Source organism: Corvus kubaryi, unplaced genomic scaffold, assembly GCF_017639235.1.
Source record: "Corvus kubaryi isolate FWS band 111438036 unplaced genomic scaffold, C.kubaryi_AGA036_p1.0 split3-37374, whole genome shotgun sequence".
Taxonomy (NCBI): domain Eukaryota; kingdom Metazoa; phylum Chordata; class Aves; order Passeriformes; family Corvidae; genus Corvus; species Corvus kubaryi.
The window spans coordinates 675,665-697,060 of NW_024582090.1; the positions used below are offsets into that span (position 1 = coordinate 675,665).

General features: G+C 53.9%; 1 protein-coding gene across 1 annotated transcript in view; it reads right to left on the minus strand.

Moving 5' to 3' along the window:
- Positions 1–263: 263 nt before the first annotated feature.
- Positions 264–21,396, minus strand: part of KCTD16 (potassium channel tetramerization domain containing 16) — a 64,619-nt gene continuing 43,486 nt past the window's right edge. The window contains exon 3 of the mRNA XM_042016071.1: positions 264–8,243. Within this exon, the coding sequence (XP_041872005.1) occupies positions 7,792–8,243 (452 nt within the window). The 3' untranslated portion in view covers positions 264–7,791. The remainder of the gene's footprint in view (positions 8,244–21,396) is intronic.

The following is a 21,396-nucleotide window of genomic DNA, read 5'->3' on the forward strand; positions in this document are numbered from 1 at the left end:
CTCAGTGTCACACCCGAGCCGGGGCAGGGCAGGGCACACCCGGGACGGTGACAAGCCCAGGGCTCCTGTTCCCGGGGAGCTCAGGGACGTTTGCTCATCCCCTCCCTTTCCATGGGCGAGGGTCTCTGTCTGGGGGGATTCCCGGGGCTGGAGCGCTGGCAGGGACGGGCTGAGGGCTCTGCAGCCCCCCTGTGCCAGGACAGTCCGGATAAATGGGTGCCCACAGCCGCTTGGTCCCGCTCACACAGACGACGCCAAAGGCCTTTTTTGTCTTTGGTTGATTTTTATTTATCAATAAAACAATACTACAAAACATGGGAAACATCTGCATTAAATACAGACCTGCTGATACTGTGCCAGTTTTTAACCTGCTGTATTTACAGAGCTCTCCCTCCGGGCCCCGGGGCACAGGAGCGGGGCCGGGCAGCTCCGGCTCCCGGCAGCAGCGCCGGGAGAGAACCGCGGAGCGAGCAGTGACTCCTGTGCCCTCCCCTGAGCCCGTGCCCTTGTCCCCTTGTCCCCTTGTCTCCTTGTCCCCTCTCCTGCAGCAGGTTTGCTCCTTGCCCTGCCTCAGGACAGCGGGACAGGCTGGGGGATGCCGGCCCTGCCCTCCCACCCCGTCCTGCCTGGCAGGGGAGGGACCTTCTGCCCTGGGCACCCCGGGGGGAGCGGCCGAGCCCCTCCTGTGCCCGGCTTTGGGCATGGGGATAATTCAGTCCCATCCTGGCAAGCCCACGACGAGCTGCAGGGTGACCCCCCACCTGCCTGCTCAGGGAGCAGAAGGGGTGACACGGGCTGACCACAGCCTTCCCGGCCACGCCTCGTCCCAGGAGCAGGTGCTGGGACAGCTCAGCATTTTGGGGGGGCAGGGGCTACCCCTGGGGAGGGGGGGCTTCTCCTCTGAAAAGGCTTTGGACAAGCTTTGAGCCGGTTCTTCCCAGCCTGCTCACCCCTGCGGCAGCGGCTGGCAGGGAGCAGGCCCAGCCCAGCCCGGGTGCCACCCCCTGCTCCCAGCCGGGACCGCTGCAGCTCCAGCAGGGACAAGAAATACACATATGGGGAGATATATATATATATTTCTATATATAAGCTCTCTTAATTATATAGTTGTAAGGCAGATTAAAATCATTTTCTGGTATCACCTGGTATCAAAGGGAATCTCTCCTACTTCCCATGCACATCACCCAGTGCTGCGTAGGGGAGGTAATTACATCCTCAGTAATCATTGTGCAGGTGTTCTACCCCAACACCCACTGCTCTTTCACATCTGCCCTGACATGAAAAGCAGACAAGACAGTGCTCAGAAGTGCTCGGCGTAACCAAATTCAGCTTCCTGCTCTGGACCGCGAGTGGGCAGCCACAGAGGCGAGGCCCTGCTCAGGACTGAGGGGTGTCCTGGCAGGGAGAAGAGCTGTCACCGCACCAGGGACCACAGCAGCCCCCGCGCATTCTCCTCCCGTGGAACCTGGCTGGGTGGAGAGATGGAGCCTGAGACCCAGCCCAGCCAGAGGGAGCAGGGCTACAGGCCCGAGGTTTGCCCAGAAGCAGCAGCAGAAGGGTCTCCTCAGCTCACCCTGTGCTGTCCCCCAGCCCCTGGGCTCCTGACGAGGGGCAGTTAATGTGGAGAAGCTCGTCCCAGAGCTGGGAGGGCCCTTCAGGGACATGGGGCCCCTCTGCAGGTGCTGCCCAGTGTCCCTGAGATTCCCAGGATGGGAATCCTGGCATCACCTGGCTCGTGGCACTGCCAGCGCTGGGCTGGTGCCACAGGGGAGCTCAGTGAGTGTCCCCCTCACCACTGAGGAGGCACAGCTCCCAAACCTCGGCCTTCCACTTGTGCAGGCCCTGCAACATCCAAATCCTGGCTGTGAGGGAGCCCTATGTGGGGCAAATGCTGCAGAGATGCATCTTTCACCTTCTGCCAGGGAGGGGCCATTGGAAAGGGCTTCCTCTCAACCACAGCCAAGTACCACAAATTAAAAATAATAACAAACCCAGAAATAAATTGGGGAAAACCCCACCACTTTCCAGGGAGAAAGAATAACGCCCAGCCAGCAGGGAGGGAAGTGGTTACATGAGCCAATGCTAAATCCCTGTGTGCAAGAAAGCCTGGATGTATCCATGGATGCATTTCTGCGTGTGACAGCTGAAGGATACCAACTCATTTATTGTGGTCAGTGCTCTCCCAGCGTGCATTCACTGCTGCACTGGAATGGCAAACACAAACTGGCTGCAGCTGTGAGCGCCCAACGCCCCCAGAGCGCCGCTGAGCTCCCCCCACGCAGGGTCCCACGGCCCTGCCCCGAGGCTCTGCCTTCCCCAGCCCCAGCCCGCAGCCAGCTCTGCTCCAGCAGCGATGCCAGGGCAGGAGGCAGCTGCAGCCCCTTCCCTTCCTTTCCCTTCCCACCTGCCAGCCTCTGCAAATGGCATTTTTAGCGCTTGTACCACAGCCACCCGGCGGGGCCATCGCACGAATAACCCCGCTCAAGTCGCAGCTGTGACTTCATTTTCCCAAGATCTCTCTCTTTCCTGGTGCTCTTTGCACCAGGGAAATACAGCAGGCTAAAAGCTACAGGATTTTTTTCACATACCACAGTAGAAACAGTTACCGAGTTATATTTGTCAGAGTCACAGTAGTTTATGCATATTTGCTATTCACAGACTGCAGAATATTGCCAATAACCTCACTGGTGGGACTGACAACACGGATACATGCATTCAGGTGAGACCATTAGCAAGGATGTCTATACTGTATTAAGCACATTCATTTTTTTAAACACCTTCCAGTAAAATCGATTCCTTTAAATTTGTAGTTAAAACTTTTTTTTTTTTTTCCACAATTACGCACAAAAGAACCTGTAAACAGTTTGACATTACACTTATGTACAAGTGAACCACGTTGGAAAGTCGAGAGGTAATTCAGTGGGTGCCACTTAATCTACATCAATGTGCAACAGACTGACTCAGCCTCGGCGAAGTCATTTAGTACTGAATGAGGTCCGAAAATGTAACGTAAGCAAGGCCCCGAGAGATCCCAATGGCACCAAACCCCCTCTGCATCCCGTGTGGGCTGGGAAATATTGCACTGGCAGCACCTCTGTACAACCCCAAAGGCCTGGGGGGTCCAGTCCTGCCATCCCCGGCTGGGGATGGCCAGAGGGGACCACAAAGGGACATCATCTCCCTCAACTCCAACGCCCACCCGTGGAGCCACCTGGGCCCTGCCACCCTCCTGCTTCACCTCGGTAATTTTCTCTGTGGAATTCTGAAATCGTGTTTGCTTAGCATTGCTATAGTTTAAACTCTGCAATATCCTATTTATAAACGGACTTTTTAGCTAAGTGACATCAATGCCAAGAAAAATAAAGAATGTCTTTTTATAATATAAATAATTTAAAAGTGCTTTTTCTTTTTTTTTTGTTCTTTTACTATTAATCTACAAAACCCCGTTGGGGCATAAACTATCCATAAGACTGGACAATTATTTTGTACCATGATACACATGGGGCCTTATGCATAAAGTACTCTGAAAGCCAAGTCTGTACTCGCAGTGGTGGGGAGGGCGTGGGGAGGGGAAGGGGCTGGGAAGTTTCCTCCTGCCTTGCCAGGGCTGGGAGAGCAGAGCGGGACACGGCTGACGGCCTCGGGTACCTGATGGCCATTGCCAGTGAAACCCAACCTTGTCCTGTCCTTCAGCCCACAGCTCGCAAATAAAATTAACAAATGGACTCAGCAAACTTAAACACAAAACATTCTCCAGAGCACTGTGAGGCCTGGGTGCTGTGTGTGCAGATGGTTTAGGGAGAAAGCCAAATCAGCTGGTCCCCACGTTCTCTGTGTGTCCCCCCAATGCTGAGTCCCGCTCAGGTGTCTCAGGGGGTTTGGGGTGGCAAAGCCCCTGGAAACCGGGAATTCTGCCGGTGGGAGCCGAGTCTCGGTCCCACTGCAGTCAAGGTAAGTTTACAAATTAGTTTCAACAGAACTTGGTCTTTGTCACTTGTGGAAAGTAGCTCAAAATCCAGTTTTCTCCCCAGATATTTTAGAAAGAATAAAGTACTCTGTGAGCTGAGTTTAATTTTGGCTCGCTACAAAACCTTTCCTAGGGAGACACAGAGGTTCTCTCGCTGAAATAAAGTCGAATTTGAGTAGAATATGTTTTGTAGCCCAAACCCAGCTCTCTTTCAGGTAATCAATCTTTCATTCCAGTTTCCTATCTGCCCTGTACTGCCTCTGTCTCCCTTCCTCCCGTCCCAGCTCAGTTTCCCTGCACAGCCCCAGGGAAAGCCCCAGAAGGAGGAAGGGGCCGGATGTGCCGAGCACGGGCCACGTTCCCCTGCTCGTGCTGAGGTGGCCCTGGCCCCGAGGCACCACTCCAGCACCCACCCACGGCAGGGATGGCCTGCCCCGGGAGCAGGGAGAGGTGCCACGTCCCAGAGGGAAAACAGCCTTGCCAGAAAGGCACTCCAGGCTGTGAGTCTGTCCCACCCACGGCAGGGATGTGTGTGCAGCTGTGCATCTGTGTGTGCAGGGCATTACTGCTGGGAAGGGATCTCCCAGGGTTAATGTGTGAGGTCACCCTCCTGCCACCATCCTGGTGCCTGAAGAAGGTTTGGTTGCTCTTTCCTGACCCACTGCCACCCACAGCTGAACTATGGAGCCATCATGGAACAGCATTTTTAATTCCCCTGCTCTGTCTCAGCCTGCCCAGGGTTTCTCTGCACCACTGCCAGGTGCCCCCATCCCCTCTCCCAGCGTCCCAGGGAGTGCCCCAAAGGTGGAAGGGGTGCTGGGGGGCACTGGTGATGCAGAGAGAGCAGCAAGTGAGGAGGGAGAGAAGGGGAGCTCTGGGAAGCAGGGGGAGGATGCTGGGCAGAGCTGCTGACCCCACCAGGGGCGTGACAGCCTCCAGCACTGCTCGGGGCCCCTGTGCTCCACCTACAGCCCCCCAGTCCCTCTGAGCAGGACAAAACCTGCTGGCACAGCCCCAGCTCTGCACAAGCTACTCATAAAACAGCTGTCCATGGAGTCAGACCAGCAGCAGGTCCCTCAGAGATGCAGCAGAACCCACACAAGCACACGCAGGCACAAGCCCCACGCCTGGCACTGCCCTGCTCTGGCCCCAGCCCAGACTGGGTTTCCCAGCAGGCTGGGCCTGCCTGTGATTACTGCAGTTTAAGACCGTTATTTCTGTAGCACTGGAGAAAAATAACCATTTCATCTCAAACTGGAGACATGAAGGCCACATAAATCAAGCCCACTTGGGCGCATTTCATTTGGTCTAATTTGTCCACAGTTATTAATCATGGAGCAATCCCGAGCCCCGGGACGTCAGCCTGGGAACACACACACACACCCTCCCCCAATGCCTGCTCGTCCACTCTGGCACACGCATCTTAGACCCCAAAGAGTTGGGATATTAAAAAGAGACAGGGAAAGATCTGTAGTGAAAGCATGAGGTTTTAGCTGCAGTTTCCTGCCAAGGAACAAAGGTGACCTGTCCTGAACCCCATGCCCTGCTGGAAATCCAGAGGAGAGCCCTATCTGTCCTTTCTTGGTGCCAGAGCCAGAGGAGCAAGATGCAGGAAATGTTGAGTAGGGAGAGAAAAATGCTATAATCTAACCATGAAATGACTAAGCAGGGCCTCATCTGTGGGGCTTGTACAAAACATTGGTTTCCGTGGGAAGATGTGCTTTTTGAGCCTGTGAGTAGAGGGTGGCACAAGAGCCGGGCCTGAATTTCAGCGTGAGGGAATGTCCTAAGCCCTGAACTGGCTCTAAAGCACAATCCCAGGAAGTGCTGAGTCTCTTCACTGAGCATTTCCCAGGCAGAGCCTCTCCTGCCCAGCGCCAGCTCTGTGACACCGGCACAGAGGGGACAGCTCCGTAAGGGACAGCCCCTCCTCCACCTGCAGCATGGCAGAGGTGACCCCAGCTGCACAGCCCAGCCCTGCTCCCCAGCCGCCCGGAGATGTATTGCTGGGAGGGTTCCCCCTCCCCACAGCCAGCTCCTGCTTATGGATCCCTCTGGACAAGTATTGCTTCCTTTTTTAGCTGGTAAAAGGTGCACGCAACCCCAAACACAGCTGTGTGCTCGTGGAGACCTCACGGTTCCCTGCCAACCCTCTCTGTCCCAGCCCGGCACACTGGAGCCCCGCAGGCACCAAGATTCCCCTGGCTGGAACCGCACGAGTGTCACAGAAAGAACCTGTGCAGGCAGGACAGCATCTCCCACAGCAGCTTCTGGAATTCGGGAGGGGGAAGCCCTGGAACCTGCAGGACACTAAATAAGTCAGAATCCGAGCATTCTGTGTTACCAGCACTGTCACTGCCCACAGTTTTATATTCATATATATATATATAAATCTCCTTCCTGTGCCTTTAGAAAACGAATAATTTATCCCAAATCCTCTAGCTGGTTTGTTCCCAGCCATGGCCACCACAGCTGGAGCAATGGAGTGTTCCACGCCTCTCCATGGCTGGCCAGCCCCAGCAGCCGGAGCCGCTGGCACTGCCCTGCCCCAGCTCTGGCTGCCCCATGCCTCTGCCGAGCCCCGGCCCCTCTCCGGCCAGCCCCTGCTGCCCTTCCCCTGGCTCCGGGGGCAGTGCAGGACCAGCCCAGCCCTTCCCACGGCTCCGGGGGTGGCACGGGACACAGGGCGCGCTTTGCTGTCTGTGCCACCCTGGCGCTGGCACCGATGGCACCTGCGGGAGGGGACGCGGGTACCTCCTCCGGGGTTGTGTTTTCTCTTGGCACAGCCCCGCTCCCTCCTGCAGCGGCGGCTCCCCACGGCCAGAGTCCCCTGGAGGGTTGGGGGTGATTTCTGTGGCGGAGGGGGCACGGTGCCAGCTGTCCCTGCCAGCTGGGACAGCCGCTCCTGGCACACACACCTGGCACCTGCAGGAGCCAGCATCCTCCCCAGCATCCCCACACAACCCTGGACCATCCCTGCGGCTTTCCAGCTGGGATCAGCACACCTTTAACCCACTGGCACCAGAGAGCCTTGAAAAATACAAGAGGTGTGGGGAGGACATGGAGGGACGAGAGCATCCCAAACAAACGGAATATTTTGCTGATGGTAACACAAACCCACAGACTGCACCCTGGTCTCCACTGAGACACATTCACAGTGCCCCAGGGAGGGGGGAAGGACAGGCAGAGGGAGCAGGAGAGAGACAGGGAGAGGGATTTCTACTGTTCAGCCCTCAGAGGCCTGGAGAAGAAACGGGACATCCACAGACTGCTAAAAAATGCTCTTTTCTGAGAAAGTGCAGTTATAAGGAGAGAGCCAGAAAATCTTTAAGCAATATATATTAATATATATATACATATATATATACACAGAGATATATATACACACATATATATATGCACATATATAAATACACATGCTTAAACTGCCGGGACAGAGCTTGGGCTCTGTGCTGTGCTCCTCCCTCCAGACACGCGTGCTCCGTGCAGGATGCAGAGGGCACGGAGCCCTCACCATCCCACCCTGCCTGCTCTGGGGCCACACGAGCATCCCTTGGGGTGGGTCTGGTTGTGCCCTTAAGGTTTTCAGCTTGTGTAAGACTCCAAGTTTATAAACAAAAGCGTTTGTCATTGTGCTTCCAGGACTGCAAAAATATCATTCCCCTACGACTAGAAATGTTAAGGTGAAATAGGCAAATTAGGCAGTACTAGAGATGGATTTTGGTTTTGGTGACCTAACAAATAGTTATTACTGGGAATTACTTTTGTATCACTTAGGATCTGGCTCTAACCTAACAAGGTCGTGTGCTCTCCCCACCCAAAGCCTAAAGGTGGTACTTCCGCAGCAGTTCGGATTGCCAGGGATGTTTCCTCTCGGGAAACCTGTCTGGGATTTTGATTTTGAGGAAATCCTGGATACATTTTTCCAGCTCTTCCTCAATGGAGAGCTTCTCCTTCACTGCTTTTTTCTTGCTGGAGTTGGACTCCCGGGAGCCAGAGGTGAGAGTCCGGAGCAGGTCGCTCTTCCTGCGGATCTCGGATTGCTGCAGCAGCTGCACCGGCCCCTTCTTGGCCGGCCGGTCCAGAGTCTGAATGTTGGGCTGGCGCGTGACAGGGCCACAGATCACGGTCTCCTGGGGGGAGCTGGCCTCGGACTGGCTGTCGCAGCTCGACGTGGACAGCTCGTTGCAGGACGTGCCGCTCTCACCCTCCTTGTCGCCTTTGCCATTCTTGCAGCAGCAGTCGCAGTGGGATGAGGACCAGCGGGAGGGCTCACCTGCAGGAGGACAGAGAGCCCGGGGTTACGGCAGCTCCAGACCCCCACACACCCCAGGACAGGCTGCTGAGCCCCCCAGGACCGGGAGGGCAGCCAGGGTCACAGGAACCCTCATGGGGACCTTCCCTGAACATCACCACAACTGCCAGCAAACATCCCCCGGGGCCCAACAGCAGCTGATGCCCACGAACCCCGGAGCTCCTCCATCCACCTCACTGCCATGTGCTGCTCAATACCCAACAGGGGCTGAAACTTCTGAGATCCTCAGGGAGAAACCACCACATTTAACCCGATCCAGTGTTTAACCCAACTGAGCAACCATGGCTGGAGCCCCCCTGACTTCTCCAGACACTGTTTCTTCTTTGAGGCTCCACCGCAGAGCCAGCTGGTGCAGCCAGCATTGCCAGCCTCTGTCCTGGTGGGCATCACCCCCAACATCCCCTTCCCTCGCCCAGCCCCACCCTGGGGACATCCCTCAGAGCAGCCTCCCCCCACAGGAGGCCTGGTCACACACAGCCCAGAGGCTCTGGGGACACTCGCTGCTTCATTCGCACGAGCCCAGCCATGGGAAGCCCAGGACAGTGCCTATTCCCGACTCCTGCGGCACAGGGCTGGAGGTTTTCTTTTCCAGCTGGAGACCTGCCCAGCCGCAGTAATCAGTGACAAAGGGGAGAGTTGGCACCGGGAACAACAGCTCCCTGACCACGCCAGCGCAGCCACCACGGAGAGAAAGGCCATCGGGGAGCATCCATCTTCCCACTAACACGGAACTGCCACTCCCAGCTGCTGCAGAGCGGTAACATCCCCAGACCAAGGGAAGCACCACTGAGCTGTGCAGCCTCGGAGCAGCACAGCAGCCCCTGAAGAAGGGGAAGGGGGGAAGGGGCTGGGAGCACTGACAGAGCCCCTGACTGTCACTGCCCCGCTCTCCTGCGTCTCCGTCCTTACCCAGCCAGGAACACCATGCACATCATTTACAGGAACAGGCAGAAAACCAGAGATCAGGAAGCCTCCTTATCTCCTCCTTCCTCTTCCTTGTCAATGGTGAAGGAGTGTCTCAGTCTGGGAGCTGCAGGGCTACTCTAATTTACAGACTCACTTCAAAGCTGTCCTGTGTCTTGTCTGAAAACTGTCAAAAATGGCTAAATTGAATTTTTTTATCAATTTCTAGGCTTGGACAAAGGCATTATGAACTGAGCCCCTACAAAACCCTGATCCACATGCTCTGAGAGCACTTGCAGGAGTTGTGTGGATTCCAGCTCCTTACTGCAGCTGATACCCACATCTCACAGCGGTGGGACAGCTGCTGAAACCCAAAGGGCTGCGCTTAGCCAACCAAGCAAAGCTCAAACCGTGCCTCGAGAACCCAAACAGCTCACCTGACCCCAAACATCTGCCCCTGCAGGGGCCCAGGGCACTGCCGTGATCATCAGTGACACTCTGCAAACTGCACACAATGCTCAGGCCACGGACAGCCTGCTCCCAGCCGTGACTTCATGGCTGTCCCACAGTCCCGGGGCTGTTTGGATTGGAAGGGATCTCAGTCTCATTCCAGTCCCCCTGCCATGGGCAGGGACACCTTCCAGTAGACCAGGTTTCTCCAAGCTGGCTGTGACCACTTCCAGGGATGGGGCAGCCACATCTTCCATGGACTACGGGGAAGAAGAAGGGATTGAGCCACCCGTGCCCCCACTGACCCGGCTCCGAGGTGGCAGCTTGGGCAGAGGGACCCCCAGCTGCCATCAGGCACAGCTACAGTACAGAATTCATTAGCACAAAACAAGGTTTTATAAGTCAATTAAGACCTATTAGATGCTAATTTCACTTAATGAATATTCACCAACAATGGGCACACCACGGGTAAGCCAGGAGACAGAGACGATTTTGCCATGAATAAACAGTTTTGTTGGAGCCCCAGGGCCAATCTCAGCACTGAGGGTTTCATGGAGCTGGGCTGGGGTCAGCAGGGAGCCTCTGTTCCCCAGGGGAACACCGGTGCCCAGCGTGCCAGGGCCCTGCACGGGCTGGGGGCTTGCACAGCTCCAGCACCACAAACCTGCCCAGGCCGGGTCTCCTCAGCCCAGCCCTGGAGCTGGCAGGGTGACAGGCAGGACCAAAGGGATCAAAGAACTATTCCTGTGTTTTGCAGTGCTGGGGAAGCACCTGCAGCAGCAGCGGCACCCCAGGGCTGGGCAGGGAGGGGGCTGAGCCCGAGCCTGGCATGACAACGGCAGCAAAGGAGCATCGTGCTGACTTAACCACAGCACTCATTAATTAATGTCTAAATGCTTTGAGATTCTTAGATAAAAGTGGCTAATTAATTCTGGCCTGGCTTTCCTGCTTTCCTCCCTGATCTCAGCACATTTCTCTCCCAGTGCCCTAATTATAATAATTATTATTAGAAGCTTCTGAAGCAGCAGCAAAGCCTCTGATGTATAATTGACACACAAACCATCAGCCACCCAGTTTTCCCCTTCTCCTCTCCCTCTTTCCCAACAAACAGGCTGCAAGGAGGGAATGGGAAATCCCTGTGTAGGGGGACAGATGCTGTGAGAAAACTGGGGAGGAGAGAGGAATGGAGACAGAAACCAAGACTGACGAAAGCCAGCAAAGAGTTTTCATGGTGAGAGATGGCACAGGGACCCTTCCCCAGCTCAGACACCTCTGACCAGTGCTTGGATTGGGAAATGCCGAGCCTGGGATGAACGCCCAATACTGACAGTTCTGGGGGCACAGGGCAGAGCCCCCCATCCCTCTGTCCCCCCGAGCCAGCAGTGGCACCCCAATGGCAGGGGGGCTGCAGGAACACTTTGAGGGGTCTAAAAGTGCCCCAAGGCCCAGTGCCCAGAAATGTTGTCATATTTCAGAATAAATATTACCAATTTCCATTCTCCAGGAAATCTCAAAATTTTCATTTTTTCCCCTCCTGAATCTGGACTGAAAGTCCCAGCTGTGGGAGGGCACTCAGTGGGATGGGGACTGAGCTCTCCCACAGCTCTGCCCTCGCAGGCTCCTTCTCAGAATAATGTTCCTTTTATTCAGCTCTTGCAGTTTTCACAGCCCTTTTTCCTGAGGTTTGTGGGCAGCTCTGGGGATGGTGTCACGGCTGGGAAGGGACAATATCCCCAGGCAGCAGCTGAGACACATCTGGTGCCTGTTTTTGAGGCACACAGAGATATTTTCTGTATCCAGACACTCATTCACCTCCACGTGTGTGGCTGTACCAACCTCCCAGTCTGTGATCATCACTTCAGCCATTTTCCTCCTGTTCTCAATCCACTCTGGTCCATTTATGTTGTCCTTTCACCTTTTCTTCCTTTTCCTGCTTCTGCTTTAGGGCTTTGTTGTTGGTTTGATTTATTTCTATTTCATGCTCCTTTTCTCCTTCCTGTCCCATGACTTTCACCTCTCCTCTGTTCGGGGTTTTGCTGCCTCCTCCTCCCTCTTTCCCTCCTCACTGATCCCCGTTTGAGCACTAATTAACCACCGTGCCCAGGCAGGCAGGGTGGGCGGGGGGAACTCTGAGGCAACCCCCGGTCAGCTCCCCATCACCTCCATCCCACTGGAGTCCTGTCACCTCTGTGCTTGCAGCCTTGTGAACCCTCTGTTCACCTCCCAACACCCAGAAATGAAGTGTTGGAGCTTTTAAACACCTCCCCCATTGTTCATATGGTCAATCACAGCTGGATTTCCGCGGGGCTGAGGACAGGGTGACGTTGGTGCAGTAACAGTTTGATTTAGACCAGGCGTGCCCAGCGCCTCCCACGGCTCTGCACCCGTGCAGGAATTAAGGGGGTTGTGATTGATGAGAGACCACGCTCTAACTGGTGTTTTAACGAATACATTCTGACTTGGTAATGGGCCCAGATTTATCAGAAGAAAATGCCCCCGTCTAAATAAAATTACCCAGGTAAAGCTGAGGAATGATGACAAATTCCAGGCACTGGTGGGCTCCAGGATCTGTCCTGGCCACAGGACAGACACTGCTGGATTTATCTGCTTTTAGGATCAAGTATCTGCAGTAAAATTTCAGTGAGAGACAAACCCAGGCAAGGACTTGGCAGTAACACCATTGGTTTGAACCCTCCCATATGTTCAAAGCCAGCAGTGAGTGGGGGGAGAGGGATCTGGGGAGAGGAGGGAACCAGGGAGGATGGGAACTGGGAGGAGGAAGGGAACAGGCAGATCCTGCGGCTGTTCCAGCCCCCTTAGGAAGCTCACACAATTTTTTACCCTTGTGGGGGCAGCTGGGGACACCTGGTGTCTGATTTAAATTCAATTGAAATTTAAATTAAAATTTAAAATTTCTAGTTCAAAGTGTTTTCCATTTAAATATTCTGAACCTGCCAACCCAATATAAACCCCAGAATTGTCCCATGGTTTCTCTTTTTCGTGCAAAGCAATTTTCAGCCAGTCCCCAGCAGCACACACACTTCCATCAGGAGCCTCCCAGCATGTTGTCATTTTACCAGCACTCCTGAAATCTTCCCTAAAACACTCAGTTCTGGAAGTGAACTTCTGTAAGAGTATCAAGTTTGTTTGAAAATAAAAATAAGTTCCCCAAATGGTGGAGAAAAACAAGAGACCTGGTGTTAAAATACCAGAAGGCATATTAAATGAGCCAAAATATTTATATATGGATCTTCTCAAAGTAACATGTGGTGAAGTTAGAATTCGGAGAGGAGGGAGAAGCCTGAAGTGTGAGCAGCAGGATGGTGAGCCACAGGAAGTGTGGGGAGAAGCCGGTCACTGTGGCCATGGGCGCTGCCAGACTGTCTGAGAGCTGGGGGGCACGCCAGGCCCTACAGACAGCTCCTCACCCTTCCTAACAAAAGCCCTTAGAGAGGAAAACTCCTCCTGTGGCCAGTCCCCTGTCTCGGGCATCACTTCCCTGTGCAATGAACATTTTGGACTCTACTGGTGCCCCCATGCACAGCCAACCCTTCCCTGCAAGCCCCGGCACCCCCAGGCTGCACCCCCAGCTCCCTCCTGCCCTTCACTTCCCATCCACGGAGCAAATCTTTGGCCAGGCTGGAGCAGGAGCAGAGCTGAGTGCTGCCCTTCCAGTTCTCGCTGGGGTTTTCACTGGTGGTTCAGCAAGGACTCTGCCTGAAGGAGAACAGGAGAAGGATGAGCCTGCTTTGGGGGAAGAGCTGAGGGGTCTCAGCATTCAGCATTCTGGTACAACAGAAGTACCTCGAGGAATAACTCAGTGCTGCTGGCTCCCTTGCTTGGTGCTCCCCTTTCCCAGGACTGTGAGTAAAGACAATATCTGGCCATCAGGACTGAGGCATTTCAGTGTATTTTCCTCTGGGAAAATGGTGCTGATATGAAAACCTGACACTTAAGTTTTCTGCTGCCCACAGCATTTGCTCTTTCTGTTCTGCCTAACAACTCCAGCTTGGGTAAGTTTGGAGCACAGAGAATTCACAGCTGCCACTGTTTGCACCTTTCTTCTTCCAGTTCAGCCTTGCCTCCTCAAATTAAAGACTTTCCTGAATAATTTTTATTTATTGATGCCATATTAACACCGTATCTTAACACAGCCTTTCCTTTTGCTTTCTGCTACTTTCAGTTTATGCTCAAGACCTTGAAAGTGAAGTTTGAGGGAATGAAACCCACCTGAGTTAAGGAGCAAGGGCTTTCCTTGTCCTCTCTGAATGATCCCCTGGAGTGACCCCTGGCCAGGCTGACCTGCACAGACACACACGAAGCCCTCTGGTCGGCCAGCAGAGCAGCAGCCACAGTCCAGGGAAGTGATGCAGGAGGATCATGGATTGAACCCCACTGCTGGTTTGTACTGACGTATTCCTGATGTTTGTTAAGAAAGAAACTCCAATCATGCATTAATTAAAACACAGGTACAACCAAATTAGTCTGAATAATCAGGAAACACATCCTCTCACAGTGCCCTAATTCTGGAATTACCCACAGGAGCTTTGCAGCAATGCAGCACGAGGGGAGCATCAGCAGAGCCCCATCCAATCTGGCTGTGGACACTCCAAAGGGACGGGAGCCCACAGCCTCTCTGGGCAATATATGGATATTTCCACACCTATATGGAACCCCCAGTTTACAATAAATGAGCCCCGGTTTTGGACACCTGTTTTAATTAGCAAAGCCAAAGTGTTTATCGCTCCTGCTTCTCAAAGACCTGTGTGAGAAACTGCTGACAGATGGTTGTGGTAATGTGGGAGCCAGAATTCTTGAATTTTTGAAAATTAGAGCTCATGAACTCAGAAATGCTCTGGAGATCCAGAGCTATCATGTCAGCCTATGTTGTTCCAATTAATTGCAATCAATCACTAATTGAGAGCTATTTTAAGACTTGTCATTACTCTGAACATAATGGAGAATAAATTGCATGTTCCCCTTTACCCCCACCACAAATGACATCAGTGCAAAGAAATCTCAGGAAACTGAGAGTAAAGGAGGAGCAGGAACCTGACTGCTGATTTCCTCCTGTCCCCCTGGCAGGTACAATAACACAGGAGCTGTAGATTGAGAAAGGGAAGAGATAAGGGCTGAGACAAGGGATCACAGGCAATTCTTGGGGCTCCACCTCTAAAACTTGCCAAAATGGCAGCTCTGATATCACTCTATTTTAACAAGTTGGAACTCTATTTTCTCTAAGACCTCTTCCTAGCCAAGCTCTCTGATTCCATGACAGCCCTGGGGACAGGAAACGCCGCTTGGAATGGGTTTAATGGGGGCAGCAGTTTGGTTTGGCTTTACAGCAACAGCCCCAAATCCCGACAAGCGGTTTTGACATGAAAATCAAATAACCTAAATAACAGTTCAGCAACAGGCCGGGCGTTTGCTGCAGTGCTGGAGCAGGCAGACCCAGCAGGGACAGAGCTCTCAGGGGCAGGGGGAGCTGAGGAGCGGGACCCGTGCTCAGGGACAGCCAGTCTGTCACTCACTGTCACCCTGTGACGGGCACCAGCTTGACAGGCTATTCCATCATGGCACGGCGGAAAATCCCCAGGCTAAGAGATAACCAGTTCTCAAATGAGGAGTTTCTGCTAACAGCGCTGGTTCCAGCCAACGAGTAAGGTATTTTTTAACCCAGCTACAGTTCTGCTGTCTTTTCATGACATTTTATTTTGGATACGGTTGGAGCAAACCCAGGTCTCCTTTTAAAACACCCAAGTTCCACTTTTTTCTCCCGATGATTTAATCACATACTCTCTTCCCTTTCATTTCCCACCTGGTCCTCATCGACACTATATATAAATCTGAGTCTCCTTGGATCCTGGCGGTGGCCTCTGCATGCCATCATCACATGGATAAATTCACCCCTTTCACCTCTCATTTGTTCTGTTCTTGCAGTCGCTCCAGTTTCTTCTCTCTCATCTTTTACTCTCAGTATCAAGTGATTTGCTATTCTTGGAGTATCCTCCCCTTGTTCCTTTGTCTCTGCTCCAGTGCTGTTCCCAAAAGTCACCCTTCCCAGGAGCTGCTCACAGGGGCTCCTTGGCCAGCCCTCCGGGGCTCTGCAGTCCAGTTCTCCTTCTCCTCAGGGTTATCAGCTTCCTGTCTCTGCTTTACCAGTCCCTTCCCTTCGTTTCCACATGCACAGCAGGGGATTACAATGCTATCAATCAATAATTAAGCTGTATAACAGGGCTATCAATCAATAATTAAGCTGTATAGCAGGCAGTGAGCTGTTGTAACACACAACTGACATGATTGCTGAAAAATGGTGGTGGTGGGAGGAGATGCTTTGACTTTAAAGACAAGATTGGTAAAGGTGAGTGAATGCAACCCTGCTGCTCACCCTGGCAGCTCAGGGGATGGCTGGGCAGCCTCCCAGGGAGGAGGGGTTCCACTGCCAGGCCCTGCTGTGTCCTGGGAGAGGAACACCCAAGGAGGGGACACCAGGCTCCCCCATTCCTGGCACACCCACCCAGCTGGCAAAGCTCAGTGCCCATGCTGGATGCCATGCGAAGGGTGGCAGATGGAGCACACCAGCTCTTCCAGCTCTTCCAGTGTACCCCAGGGCCTGGAAGGGAGTCTCTCCCATTTGGACCGGCTGAAGCCACTTGTGAAGCACCACTGAGCAGACCCGCACAGGTGACAGGGGCTGCAGGAGCAGCCTGGTGTCATCAGCCCACAATGAGTTTATTATTTCTTCCCTGCCTCGTTCAGCCCCTGTGCTGGCACTGCCCCCCTGGCACCGGCAGAGCCAGGAGGAACAGCTGCTTCTGGCTGGGAACAGTGACATGATGTATGTCCCTATTACAGAGGGACACGGACCATGGCTGCTGCATCTGGGCTGGGCACTGGGACAGGGGCGAGGGCAGCAAAGCAGCCAGAAATGGCTCTGCTGAGACATCCAGCTGAAAAAGATGCTTATGAAAACAATTACTTTGGAAATTACTTCCCTCTTTCCTGCTTGAAGCCATTACTGATCTCCTAATTAGGAGGCTCTTGCAAGGGGAGCATCAACCTCTTCCCCAGGCAATGAGGGATGGGACAGGGGGAAATGGCCTCAAGGTGCCCTAGGGGAGGTTCAGATCGCGTTGTTGGGGACAATGTCTTTACTGAAAGAGTGATTAAGCATCAGAACAGGCTGTCCAGGGAAGTGGTGGAGTGTCCTTCCAGGGACACACTCCTGGAAGTGTCCAAGGCCAGGTTGGAGGGGGCTTGGAGTAACCTGGGAGAGTGGGAGGTGTCCCTGCCCATGGCAGGGGTGGGAACAAGGCGATCCCTAAGGACCCTTCCAACCCAACCATGCTGGGATTCTGTGGTTCATAGGCACCGCAGGAACTGCCCAGCAGTGCCACAGGGCATTCCCTTGTTATTTATCCCTCGGGATGACAGTGGCTTTTTTCCCCAGCCACAGGCACTGACAAACAGCTCGGGCTTGGCTGCATTTCCCAGCCCTGAACCAGCTGCATTTTCCACAAGCACCTCCCGAGGACGAGCCTCGTGTGGCTCTGGCAGAGGCAGCAGAGGGTCGTGCTGCGGGGCAGCGCTGCCAGCCCGGAGCAGGAGGGACGTGGGGACAGCGGCTCATCCCCACCCTGCCCCGCCGGCTGCTGCTCCTGCCAGCGAGAGGAACCGCGGCGGCTCCATGGAAAACCAGGGAGGGGCTGAGGGACAAAGGAGCCCTGCAGGGCTGCTGGTTATTAATTCTTTGGAGCATGATCATGATCAGAGCTGCTGCTGCCAGAGGAAAGGAGGGATGCTCCGACCCCTCAGCAGGAGCACAGATGGTGCCGAGCTCTGCATCGGAGCTGTCGCTTTTCTGGGACTATCAGATATCCCTTTCCATAGGGGCAGATGCTCGTTTTTTATGAGCTATTTAAGACACTCTCTCTGGAAGTTTTCTTATTTTTTCCCTGTCTGAACCTCATAAACTGGGCTTCTGCTCTACAGAGATAAATTTGATTTATGTGAGAAACATTCCCAGGCACAGTGGGCTTTGCCTTAAACCCTGTATCTCACTGTTCAGTGGTGCTGTGGCTTAGCTTGGTTTATTTTCTATCCTCTAAGTGGTGAATTGAACTTTCAGAAATGAATGGTTTGGTTTATCTGATTTAGCATCTTGAGCGAAGCACTTTTGCATCAAATAAATGCAGGCAGTGGGAGACCCTCCAGACACTACTTTATTCCAAACATTTTCAGCACTGGTTTCAAGACCGATTAAGTTACCCATGCCTGGGCAATCCTAAATGCTCTGGGATCAGAAGCTTTTCCCTTCTGTGGAGGGTTTGAGGGGATGAGGAGGCTGCTGAGCCAGGTCGGGGGCAGCACCACGGTGCTGGGCAGGGACTGCAGGGCCCCCGGCTCCCTGAGCTCTCCTCTTGTACAGCATCACCCAAAAACACCCGGCTCGTTCTGGTTTTGCAAGATCTGAAAAGAATAAAGGTAGAAGCCAGCCCAAGCCTAAGGTGCCCCGTTGTTTCTGAATTCACAGAGGGTGCTGCGGGGAGGGGATGGGCAATTCCCAAAAATGGAACAGGACGTTGGAGAACCGGCTCCCTAGGAGCAACTCCAAGTGAAGTGTGGGATGACAACATTTAGAGGTGGGAAGCATGGCACAGTGTCCATGCTCGGGGATGGAGGGGATGCACTGGGACACACCAAGCGGATAAATCCTTACTGGGAAGTGAGGGGAGGCAGGCACCGAGAGGCTGTCAGGGCTGTGGGACCCTGGGCTGTGGGATCCAATGACCAACCCTGCAGCAGTGCCACCCCTCGGTACCAAGCACAGCAGCTGCACACACATCCCCTGGGGAGGGCTTTCTACCACGGCCTGAAATACTTTTCCCTAATGAGTGCAAGGATAATTGGATTTTTTTTTGAGATGGGCACACTGGATTGGATAGGTTTGGGGAAAATAAACTAAACTGGTTTGGGTTAACTAGTCTGCAGCTCTGCCCTGCAGTTGCAGAAGAAAATACTTCTTTTTTCCTGCCAAATCTTACAGATCATTTGATATTTTCTTCTTTTTTTTTTTTTTTAAAGGAGGATGCAAAAATTTGTGGTGAAATTAGAGGTTTCTATCAAACTTCTCCATAGGAACGCAGAAAATCTGAATGATTGTGAGTCTAGCACCTCTGTGTATCCACCTGTATTCCCAGAAGTCTTTGAGCATTACAAATGTATTCAAAGTCACAACAATGGAAGGAGTTTTCTACTGTAGCATGGAAACGCATCAAACATGGAAAAATTGGACTAACTGTCCTTTGACCTAGAAGAAATGTTGAAAATTTAAGTAAGCTCTCAGCTATGTACAGACGTGATCCTAATCCCTCTGGAAATAATGTGAGCATTCCTGCTGACTGGAAAAGCCTCCAGAAGAGCCCAGGAGCTGCAGGCTCTGTGCTCTCACCTCACACACCCTTCACTGCTCCAGAACCGCCGCGCTCGCTGCTGCCCACAGCTCACAGTGCACCCTGTGAGGGCTGCCTGAGTCCCCAGGAAACTTCACAGGGAAAAAATTGATATCCAGAGTTAATCTGAGGGTTGGTATGTCAGGCTTCCCCAAGCTGGAATAATTCCTCCTCAGAGGAGGAAGCAGGAACAGGTCACGGGGAGCAGTGCCCTGCCTCTGCCCCCTGGGTCACGGCTCTGCTGGCACCACGTGGCCTTCGGGTGCTGCAGAGGGAAGCTCCACGTTGTAGTGGGGCAGGAAACGGGCAGGAACTCAGGACACTGACAGGGACACACCAACAGGGACAGCCGGTTCACCCCCATGGCATTAAGGCTGTGGGATGGAGGCTCCAGAGCAGCCCTGGAGGAGCAACTGGGGTTGCTTGAGTGGTGGAGCCGAGAGTAACTGAAAATCCAGTTTGTGTTTTCCTAACTTCTGTTCCTCTTTTTCTGTTTGATCAGAAGTGTTTGTAACACATTTCTGGAGTGACTGAATGCAGAGCTCCCAGCACTGCCCACAGGAGGGGCAGCAGGGGCAGACAGGAGCCCTCGCCCCCAGCACTGCACACACTCCACCAGCCTCATGAGGTGCCACCTGCAAAGTCATTCCAGAGGAACTTCAGGAAGAATTTCTTCACAGAAAGGTTGCTCAGGCCTTGGCAGGGGCTGCCCAGGGAGGTTTGGAGTGCCCATCCCTGGAGGTGCCCAAGGAAGGGCTGGAGGTGGCACTCAGAGCTCTGGGCTGGGGACAGGGTGGGGTCGATGGTGTTGGGGGTCTTTCCCAACCTCAGTGACTCTGGGATTTGACTTGAAAACTGAAGGGAATTACAGAAGGAGGATTCACAGGTGGCATTCAGCAGCACCCAAGAAATGAGATGACCTTACCAAGGCCTTTGTCACTACTCCCAGCGCAGCCATGGGCCGGGGCCAGGCCCTGCCCCAGCCTGGCCTCTGCAGGAAGGGTCCCCAGCCCTGCCCGTGTCCCCCCTGCTGCAGCCCTCCCACAGGAACGGCTCCCGCGGAAGCTGCGGCAAGCAGAGTGTTCAGCTGCTCTAATCACACTAATTGCTTGAGACATTTCCTTTCTCCCTTCCCTCCTGCACCCTCCTGGGCCCTTTTGCCATCAAATCAGCTACAGAAACAAAGTCATTTGGTCGGGGAAGGAGCTTGTTAAGGCATGAGGCAGCTCCGTGGCACAAGAAAACACAGAACCCAACCAGGTCTTTGCACCCCGTATCCTGACGGACAGACTGACCCCAGCAGGGCAGAGGGGCTTTCTCTGGTGGGGAAGGGGAGGAAACCTCAGCAGCCCATGGTTTAAAAGTGCTCCCTCAGCTCTCTTCTCAACTCAGCCCCCGGCCATAAGGAAATGCTCTAGAGCTCATTTTCAGGAGGCATTTCTGGATGCTGACACAGGGACCAGCTGCTCAGGTCTCACCTATTGCTTTATTTCAGCTTTATCTGGTGAAAACCAAATGCTGCAGCCCAGCTCCTTTGCTGAGGAAAGATAAATTACACTGTAAATGCATGCGTGACCTGCTGGTCAAGAGGCTCATTGTGGTGTTTTACGGTCGTTATTGATTGGCCAACTGTGAGGTCTGGAGCTGGTGCTTGGAGCTCTCAGAGCCAGGCTGGAGCTTAAGGGGGGGACACACTCGGCCATGGGGAAACCCCGGAGGTGCAGGGTCTGGCCCCCAAGGGCTGCATCAGCCCCATCCCAGCATCCCTGCTCAGCCATAACCACAGCCTAGCCAGCAGGGAACCCATGTGCTGGAGACAGAGATGGGATGGATAAACAGAGGAGAAAGGCCCAAACTAAAAGAGTGTAAATGTTTCAGCTTCAGCTCAACATGTGACTGAGTGAGAAAAGCTGCTCACACCGTGCTCAGCTTCCTGAGAGCTGCTCAGGCCTGTGTCCCACGGGCCCCATCCTGACCGTCCCTGGTGGCTTTGCCCCCTCGTGCAGCTGCTCCCAGGCACCCTGAACCCAGCCGAGGGCACCTCCTGCTTCCCGGGCAGCTGATGCTCCCCACAACTCTGCTCTCCAGCCATCAGAGGAAGCTGCAGCTCCAGCAGGGTGATTCCTACTGAGAGCTGTGGGTGCCACACGCCGGGGGTCCCAGGGTGGCACAGAGGGGTCCCAGGGTGCGGAGCCAGGACGGGCCCGTGGGGGTGCAGTGGGTACGGCTGGGCCCTGGGCAGGAAGGAGGGAGCAGCTCAGCAGCTTTGTCCGAGGAGGAAGCACCTTTTCCACCCAAAAAGCCATGGG